This window comes from Eleutherodactylus coqui, chromosome 6 (assembly GCF_035609145.1).
Source record: "Eleutherodactylus coqui strain aEleCoq1 chromosome 6, aEleCoq1.hap1, whole genome shotgun sequence".
NCBI lineage: Eukaryota > Metazoa > Chordata > Amphibia > Anura > Eleutherodactylidae > Eleutherodactylus > Eleutherodactylus coqui.
In genome coordinates, this window is record NC_089842.1 from 232,260,176 (window position 1) to 232,270,719 (window position 10,544).

Consider the following 10,544-nt stretch of genomic DNA (forward strand, 5'->3'; position numbering starts at 1 on the left):
AGAATCCTTTTGTAAACTTAGCCCATGTTGTGGTTGTAATATAGCAGGACTATGCCTACTGTACACACAAACTCTGTTAGCCTACATTATTACCTCCCGTAAGTATGTTGATCAAGGCCAAAACTCCTCATTGCTAGTCCTGAATGGAAGGACAACACCAACATCATAGAAGAAGAAAACTACAGTCATACAAATACATGTTAGTGCAATCAAATTATTAGATAGTTCCAAAACTCAGGCCTAAGTAACTATCCCTAAGAAAGAGAGACTTCTCATAGAAGATGTCTAATCAATTTTCTTGCAGAATTCTTCACCTCTCGATTTCTTAAAGTGTAAATAAATGGGTTCAATGGTGGAGTAACCACAATGTACATGAGTGCCAGAAATTTATCATTCTGACTGCCTTTTGGCCTGATGTATACAGCAATAATTGTGCAATAAAACAGACACGCAACAATAAGATGAGAGGAGCATGTCGAAAATGCTTTCTGTTTGCCTTCTGTACTCCCAATTTTCATTACAGTATTTATAATGTGAGTGTATAATGCTACAATTGTAATAAATGGAAACACAACGGAAAGAACAGCTGCTATCTGAGTGGCCAAATTGCTAACAAATGGGTTAGAACAGGCCAAATTTTGCAATTGGGACAAATCGCAGAAGAACTGGTTGATCTCATTGGGGCCACAGTATTCCAGAAGAATTGTGCAAATTGTGGGTATGAAAGAAATGATGAAGCCAGCTATCCAAGGACACACAGCTAATATATAACAAAACTTTTGGGTCATTATAGCCGCATAACGTAAGGGATTGTTGATAGCCAAGTACCGATCCAAAGCCATAAGAGCAAATAGAAAGCATTCGGTCTCACCCAAAGCATGTAAGGCATACATCTGAACAAAACAACCAAGCATGGATATTGTCTTGCTAGTCTGCACAAGGAGGGCTAAGAGTTTAGGAATAGTTACTGAGACAAACATTATTTCAAGAACAGCAAAAATAGTTATAAAAAAGTACATTGGAGTATGAAGAGAAGGGTCATGCCTGACTAATATAATAATAGCAATGTTACCAAATATACATACAACATATGCCAGGACGGCGACATTAAAAAGGATGTTCTGAAATGTAACAAAATTGGAAAAACCCAACAGAACAAATTCTGTCACAATGGTTTTATTAGCATTCTGCATCCTGACTGCAAGCATGGATTAAAAACAAACATGGTTATTATATGCAGGCAATGGAGTAATTTACAGTTAACCGAAAGTCGTCATCACCTTTGAGCCCTATAGAATATGCTGTAGGTCTCCAAGGTTCTATTGGTGCTGTTTCCACGTTTTGTGTCTCTCTCATTCTTCTCTATGGGAGAGCTGAAAAGAACGCCAGCTGAAAAGAGTCCTATTGTGTGCATGACAACTTTATGGGAAAACTGGAACCGGGCACCCAATGACTCTATGTTCTCTCACCTTTGAGCCCTATAACATAGTTTATGGGGCTCAAAGATGATGGCAGTGACCCTTTAAGGGTTTTTTTTTCTAAAGGTATTTATTTCCTATCCACTAGATAAGGGAAAAATGTAGATTGCTGGAATCTCCAGTGAGCCCTGAGAAGTGTGCATTCCAAGTGCTCGGCTACCACCCTATTTACTTCTATGTGGTAAAAGGGAAATCACTGCGGTTGGCTATCTCACACATATATCTAATGTCTCTTTTGGGGATAATGATCAACCACTGCATCCTTAAGATCGATGCAAGCTTGGAGACAATAAGCTCCATGTTCCCATTTATCCCTACACAATTGAACTGGAATGTTATAGAATTGCTCAGTGATAGCAAACTTCAATTTGTCAACTGTTGAAATGGGATGCGCATACACTATATACTTAAGATAGCCCCAAAGGAAAAAGTGAGATTGGATGAGAACCGGGAGCAAGCAGGACAGCACACTAGCCCACATTTGCCTACACTAATGCTCTGGAAATGTCTCATCTAGCAAGTCATGAACGCAGAGTGCATAATGAGTTGGAGCCCTGTCCTGCTGCCACTAAATGTTGTTGAAAGCATCCCAATCCTCGATACTTGGATGAACAGCTCCAATGGCACAGCATAGTTTGACCTACCCTGATCACTATAGTGCTGGCTGTACTGTCTCTCCACAGAGAATGCTGCAAAGAGAGACCTTGCGTACGGCATTATGAAAAGAGTCAGATTTGCAGTGTCGGACCAATCTTCAGAGGGGGACACCACTGAATCGCAGAAGTACGTGAGTGTGAAATACTTCACCCAGCTCTGTGCCACATCACCTAACAGTACCATAATTCTACACCCATTATAATTATGCTTTTCACTGTGGCCATTTTTAGGGTTTCCATGCACAGTAGTGTTCTTAGTCCCGGCTCTGTAGGGTAGTACAGCACATTTTTAGTTTATTAAATCCCAATAGAAGGTCACTTACTTGCTTGGTTAATAATCTCAATATTATAAAGTTATGGATAAATCAAAAAGAACATCATCATGAAGGATTTCCCATCATTGTAGATGTAGCTCCACATGCATTATAGAAAATGTTTCTTTTGTAATGAATGAAGAAAAGATTATATAAACATTTAGCTAATCTCTCAGGACCTAACCCCCTTGTGGTAAATCCCATGTGGTTATTATCAATATCATTATTATTAATCATTATGTCATTAAAGGGTAAAAGAATCTCAGAAGATACAATAATAATATAATTTTACAATTTGTAAATGTAACCAATAAATTGTGATAGATATATTACTATAACATATTGGAAGTAGAGATGAGCGAGCATGCTCGTCCGAGCATTAGCCTACTCGAGATACTCGTTACTCGAGACGAGCACCATGGGGTGCTCGATAAAAAATTTCCCCACATGTTTTCAATGGAGCCGCAGCTGCTGACGGTGGCTCCATTGAAAACAATGGTCTGCCGGCACCCCTGCATTCTTTTTCAGGGAAGGGCTTAACATATAAGCCCTCCCCAGAAAAAGAAAGATTTTAGAGTAAAAAAGAAAAGTTAAAAAAAATTACCTTCCTGCTGCTGCCATGTCCCGCAGGGATGCAAAACACATCTGCCGTGTGCGGCAGATGTTTCCTGCATCCCCGCAAGGAAAGAGAATTCCCTGCTGCACCTGCCACATCTGTGACCGATGCAGCAGAGGAATTCTAAATCCCAGTGGGGAATAAAGGATTCCCAACCGCAGCTGTCACACATGACAGCTGCAGTGGAGGATCCTGCTGCCAGCACCCCTAAAATGTTTTTCAGGGAAGGGCTTTAAATATAAGCCCTTCCCTGAAAAACAAAATAAAGTGTTAAAAAAAGCCCCCCAAAAATACATACTCACCTCCCTTTGGCTGCCAGGCTAAGACGCATCTTCTCCTGGCTGTCCCTGGCTCTGTAGATCTCAGCTATCAGCAGGTGGGGATTTAAAATCCCTGCCTGCTGGTAGCTCTGATTTTAATTTGGCTGAGCGATTTTAAATACCTGCATGCTGATAGCTGAGATTTACAGAGCTGGGGACAGCGGCAGTAGTCGCCACTGAGCCCCGGCAGCCGTCAATTACTTTTCAGGGAAGGGCCTTATAAGCCGCTGCTCCATTGAAAACAAGTCAGGCAGCTACTGAGCATCGGTCACCCTGAAAAATGCTTGGGTCTCCTATTGACTTCAATGGGGTTCGTTACTCGAAACGAGCTCTCGAGCTTTACAAAAAGCTTGGCTCGAGTAACGAGCACCCGATCATTTTCGTGCTCGCTCATCTGTAATTGGTAGCAAAATAAAAAGTTTAATTTTTTAAAATCATGTTGTATAAAATGTAGATTTTTGGTAATACTGTATCATAAAAACAACATTCAAATGAATAGTAAACATAAAAACAAAACGCCTATGGGGTTAAAGTGTACCTCTCCTCATAAACTCTGGTCCGATCTCACATCGGGAATAGATTTTCAAAGTGTACAAAAGGAAAAAATGATCCCGCGCTCCTAGGGCAATTTCAATCCAGGAAAAAGGATAGTGCCCCAAGCTAGACAACTTGATCTTTTAATAAAACGTGCAACGCGTTTCGTCAAATAACAGACTTTCTCAAGCACATACATAATACTCATAAATGTCTTCTTATATACAAACAGTTAAAATTGGTATTACCTTGCAAGCAAGTATTCCGTTTCTCTGGCGCCCATTGCTGCCGGTGTAAAAGGGGGCGTGTCACTGTGTGACGAGCGTCGCATGCGTCACATGATCCAGTGCGTGCTATCGTGCTGGATCATGTGACGCATGGGACGCTCGTCACACAGTGACACGCCCCCTTTTACACCGGCAGCAATGGACACCAGGGAAACGGAATACTTGCTTGCAAGGTAATACCAAATACCAAGCCGAGAGACAAGGCTAGGACAGGGTCAAATAATAGGTCACAGTCAGGACAGGCTGTTTTATTAGAACATATTGACATTGAAAACAGACATTGGGTATGTTGAATTTTAACATGTGTGTTTCTTTGTTTCCCTGTGGAAACCTATTGTGTGGTGGTTAGTAACAAAAATCAATCAAACTTGAATTGCATTAGTTTGATTAACCAGCCCTCCTTTACTGTGAAAATCTGATCATCTAAATAGTCTGTAGCTTTCACTAACTTACTCCTCATTCATATTATGAGTGGGCAAATGAAATAATCTTGTTAGCCTTGCCCATAGACATTACCTGAGGCTTAGCATTTGGCCTTGGCCAATTATACGCAGCGCTCTTGAAGAGTGTGTTCAAGGCTCATCATTTATGACAGACTATCATACGGTAACACAAAGGTGGCATGGCTACTACCGTGTGATGTAGGATGCCAGAAAACTGTTTGCCAAAGATCAAGACATCCTACGTTATGGCCCAATTTTCTACCACCATACTATTCATGGTGTCCCACACATTGTGCACTTTTATTAGGCACATCATTGCAATCCCAATAGGAGGTATCATTTGTAGAGATGAGCGAGCACCAAAATGCTCGGGTGCTCGTTACTCGGAACGAACTTTTCGCGATGCTCGAGGGTTCGTTTCGAATAACGAACCCCATTGAAGTCAATGGGCGACCCGAGCATTTTTGTATTTCGCCGATGCTCGCTAAGGTTTCCTTGTGTGAAAATCTGGGCAATTCAAGAAAGTGATGGGAACGACACAGCAATGGACAGGGCAGGCGAGGGGCTACATGTTGGGCTGCATCTCAAGTTCACAGGTCCCACTATTAAGCCACAATAGCGGCAAGAATGGGCCCCCCCCCCCTCCCAAAAACTTTTACTTCTGAAAAGCCCTCATTAGCAATGCATACCTTAGCTAAGCACCACACTACCTCCAACAAAGCACAATCACTGCCTGCATGACACTCCGCTGCCACTTCTCCTGGCTTACATGCTGCCCAACCGCCCCCCCTCCCCCCCACAGAGCACACCAAAGTGTCCCTGCGCAGCCTTCAGCTGCCCTCATGCCACGCCACACTCATGTCTATTTAGAAGTGCGTCTGCCATGAGGAGGAACCGCAGGCACACACTGCAGAGGGTTGGCACGGCTAGGCAGCGACCCTCTTTAAAAGGGGCGGGGCGATAACCCACAATGCTGTACAGAAGCAATGAGAAACAGAATCCTGTGCCACCGCCATCAGGAGCTGCACACGTGGGCATAGCAATGGGGAACCTATGTGCCACACACTATTCATTCTGTCAAGGTGTCTGCATGCCCCAGTCAGACCGCGGTTTTTAATTCATAGACACAGGCAGGTACAACTCCCTATTGTGAAGTCCCTGTGGACCGACAGCATGGGTGGCTCCCTGGAACCCACCGGCGGAACATAAAAATATCCCATTGCATTGCCCATCACAGCTGAGGTAGTAATGTCATGTTTAATGCAGGTGGGCTTCGGCCCACACTGCATGCCCCAGTCAGACTGGGGTTCTTTACAAGTGGAAACAGATGCATTTATAATTCCCTGTGGACCCACTGCCTGGGTGGGTGCCAGGAAGCCACCGGCGGTACATAGAAATATCCCATTGCATTGCCCAACACAGCTGAGGTAGTAATGTTGTGCTTAATGCAGGTGGGCTTCGGCCCACACTGCATGCCCCAGTCAGACTGGGGTTCTTTACAAGTGGACAGATGTAGGTTAAACTCCGTGTGCACCTACAGCATGGGTGGCTCCCTGGAACCCACCGGCGGTACATAAAAATATCCCATTGTATTGCCCAACACAGCGGATGTAACATCAGCTGTAATGCAGGTGGGCTAAAAATTCATTTGATTACACTGTAGGCGAGGGCCCACAAAAATTGGTGTATCAACAGTACTAATGTACATCCAAAAAATTGGCCATGGCCAACCAAGAGGGCAGGTGAAACCCATTAATCGCTTTGGTTAATGTGGCTTAAGTGGTAACTAGGCCTGGAGGCAGCCCAGTTTAACGAAAAATTGGTTCAAGTTATAGTTTCAACGCTTTTAAGAGCATTGAAACATATTAAAATTGTTTAGAAAAATTATATGAGTGAGCCTTGTGGCCCTAAGAAAAATTGCCCGTTCAGCATGATTACGTGAGGTTTCAGGAGGAGGAGCAGGAGGAGGAGGAGGAATATTAGACACAGATTGATGAAGCAGAAATGTCCCCGTTTTGGATGGTGAGAGAGACCGTAGCTTCCATCCGCGGGTGCAGCCTACGTATTGCTTACGTATCGCTGCTGTCCGCTGGTGGAGAAGAGAAGTCTGGGGAAATCCAGGCTTTGTTCATCTTGATGAGTGTAAGCCTGTCGGCAATGTCGGTTGACAGGTGGGTACGCTTATCCGTGATGATTCCCCCAGCCACACTAAACACACTCTCTGACAAGACGCTAGCCGCAGGACAAGCAAGCACCTCCAGGGCATACAGCGCGAGTTCAGGCCACGTGTCCAGCTTCGACACCCAGTAGTTGTAGGGGGCAGAGGCATCACGGAGGACGGTCGTGCGATCGGCTACGTACTCCCTCACCATCCTTTTACAGTGCTCCCGCCGACTCAGCCTTGACTGGGGAGCGGTAACACAGTCTTGCTGGGGAGCCATAATGCTGGCAAAGGCCTTGGAGAATGTTCCCCTGCCTGCGCTGTACATGCTGCCTGATCTCTGCGCCTCCCCTGCTACCTGGCCCTCGGAACTGCGCCTACTGCCACTAGCGCTGTCGGATGGGAAGTTTACCATCAGTTTGTCCACCAGCGCCCTGTGGTTTAGCAGCACTCTCGAACCCCTTTCCTCTTCGGGAATCAGAGTGGAAAAGTTCTCCTTATACCGTGGGTCGAGCAATGTGTACACCCAGTAATCTGTAGTGGCCAGAATGCGTGTAATGCGAGGGTCACGAGAAAGGCATCCTAACATGAAGTCCGCCATGTGTGCCAGAGTACCTGTACGCAACACATGGCTGTCCTCACTAGGAAGATCACTTTCAGGATCCTCCTCCTCCTCCTCTTCCTCCTCCTCAGGCCATACACGCTGAAAGGATGACAGCCCAGCAGCATCTGTACCCTCAGCAGTGGGCCAAGCTGTCTCTTCCCCCTCCTCCTCATCCTCCTCATGCTCCTCCTCCTCCTCCTCAACGCGCTGAGATATAGACAGGCGGGTGCTCTGACTATCCAGCGACATACTGTCTTCCCCCGCCTCTGTTTCCGAGCGCAAAGCGTCTGCCTTTATGCTTTGCAGGGAACTTCTCAAGATGCATAGCAGAGGAATGGTGACGCTAATGATTGCAGCATCGCCGCTCACCACCTGGGTAGACTCCTCAAATGTTCCAAGGACCTGACAGATGGCTGCCAACCAGGGCCACTCTTCTGTAAATAATTGAGGAGGCTGACTCCCACTGCGCCGCGCAAGTTGAAGTTGGTATTCCACTATAGCTCTACGCTGCTCATAGAGTCTGGCCAACATGTGGAGCGTAGAGTTCCACTGTGTGGGCACGTCGCACAGCAGTCGGTGCACTGGCAGATTAAACCTATGTTGCAGTGTCCGCAGGGTGGCAGCGTGCGTGTGGGATTTGCGGAAATGTGCGCAGAGCTGGCGCACCTTTCCGAGCAGGTATGACAAGTGGGGGTAGCTTTTCAGAAAGCGCTGAACCACCAAATTAAAGACATGGGCCAGGCATGGCACGTGCGTGAGGCTGCCGAGCTGCAGAGCCGCCACCAGCTTACGGCCGTTGTCACACACGACCATGCCCGGTTGGAGGCTCAGCGGCGCAAGCCAACGGTCGGTCTGCTCTGTCAGACCCTGCAGCAGTTCGTGGGCTGTGTGCCTCCTATCTCCTAAGCTGAGTAGTTTCAGCACGGCCTGCTGACGCTTGCCCACCGCTGTGCTGCCACGCCGCGTGACACCGACTGCTGGCGACGTACTGCTGACACATCTTGATTGCGAGACAGAGGTTGCGTTGGAGGAGGAGGAGGAGGAAGGTGCTTTAGTGGAGGAAGCATACACCGCCGCAGATACCACCACCGAGCTGTGGCCCGCAATTCTGGGGGTGGGTAGGACGTGAGCGGTCCCAGGCTCTGACTCTGTCCCAGCCTCCACTAAATTCACCCAATGTGCCGTCAGGGAGATATAGTGGCACTGCCCGCCTGTGCTTGTCCACGTGTCCGTTGTTAAGTGGACCTTGGCAGTAGCCGCGTTGGTGAGGGCGCGTACAATGTTGCGGGAGACGTGGTCGTGCAGGCCTGGGACGGCACATCAGGAAAAGTAGTGGCGACTGGGAACCGAGTAGCGCGGGGCAGCCGCCGCCATCATGCTTTTGAAAGCCTCCGTTTCCACAAGCCTATACGGCAGCATCTCCAGGCTGATCAATTTTGCAATGTGCACGTTTAACGCTTGAGCGTGCGGGTGCGTGGCGTCGTACTTGCGCTTGCGCTCAAACTGTGGCACTAGCGACGTCTGGACGCTGCGCTGAGAGCCATTGCTGGATGGGGCCGAGGACAGCGGAGGTGATGGTGTGGGTGCAGGCCAGGAGACGGTAGTGCCTGTGTCCTCAGAGGGGGGTTGGATCTCAGTGGCAGGTTGGGGCACGGGGGGAGAGGCAGTGGTGCAAACCGGAGGCGTTGAACGGGCATCGTCCCACCTTGTGGGGTGTTTGGCCATCATATGCCTGCGCATGCTGTTGGTGGTGCCTCCCCAGCTGATCTTGGCGCGACAAAGGTTGCACACCACTGTTCGTCGGTCGTCAGGCGTCTCTGTGAAAAACTGCCACACCGTAGAGCACCTTGACCTGTGCAGGGTGGCATGGCGCGAGGGGGCGCTTTGGGAAACAGTTGGTGGATTATTCGGTCTGGCCCTGCCTCTACCCCTGGCCACCGCACTGGCTCGGCCTGTGCCCACACCCTCACTTGGCCCTCCGCGTCCTCGGCCGCGTCCACATCCTCTAGGCCTACCCCTACCCCTCAGCATGCTGTATTACCAGTGATTTGATTTGCTAGTCAGGAAAGACAATGGCGCAAGCCTGCAGTAAACCGTAGCTGGTTGCGTTTGATTTTTGTACGTTCTCCACGCAGCACACACGTACACGGAGACCTTAGGACTGACACAGGCAGGCCAAATATAATTAATTGAATTCGCTTTTTTGCAAAGGGAGGGCCCCACTGCGGATATTCAATGAACAATACGTTTAATAGCTGTGGTGTGGCCCTGAAAAAGTGTCACACAACTTTAGTGTAGCAGAGTTATTAACTCTGGCAGAGCAGGTATTTGCCAGTCAGGAAAGACAATGGCGCAAGCCTGCAGTAAACCGTAGCTGGTTGCGTTTGATTTTTGTACGTTCTCCACGCAGCACACACGTACACGGAGACCTTAGGACTGACACAGGCAGGCCAAATACAATTTCTTTTCCTTTTTTGCAAAGGGAAGGACCCACTGCGTATATTCAATGAACAATAACTTTTAGAACTGTAGTGTGGCCCTGAAAAAGTGACACACAACTTTAGTGTAGCAGAGTTATTAACTCTAGCAGAGCAGGTATTTGCCAGTCAGGAAAGACAATGGCGCAAGCCTGCAGTAAACCGTAGCTGGTTGCGTCTGATTTTTGTACGTTGTCTACGCAGCACACACGTACACGGAGACCTTAGGACTGACACAGGCAGGCCAAATATAATTTCTTTTCCTTTTTTGCAAAGGGAAGGACCCACTGCGTATATTCAATGAACAATAACTGTGTTGTGGCCCTGCCTACACAATTCTGTCCCTGTAGTATCAATGGAGGGTGCAATGCTCTGCACAGACGATTTTTAGAAAAAAAAAAATATGCAACACTGCTAACAGCAGCCAGCACAGTACTGCACACGCTTAAATTTGGCCCTAGAAAGGACCGTTGAGGTTCTTGAAGGCTACACTCACTCCTAACACTCTCCCTGCCTATGCACCACTTCTGTCCCTAATACCGGGTGCAATGCTCTGCACTGCCGATTTTGAGGAAAAAAAAAAAAAAACACTGCTAGCAGCAGCCTGCACACAGGTAGATGTGGCCCTAAGAAGGACCTTTGGGGTTCTTGAAG

General features: G+C 47.5%; 1 protein-coding gene across 1 annotated transcript; it reads right to left on the bottom strand.

Annotated features, from left to right (window-relative positions):
* Positions 1-272: 272 nt before the first annotated feature.
* Positions 273-1,193, bottom strand: LOC136571883 (olfactory receptor 5V1-like). The gene has a single exon (XM_066572499.1). The coding sequence runs from the start codon at positions 1,191-1,193 to the stop codon at positions 273-275; it is 921 nt and encodes a 306-aa protein (XP_066428596.1).
* Positions 1,194-10,544: the final 9,351 nt, after the last annotated feature.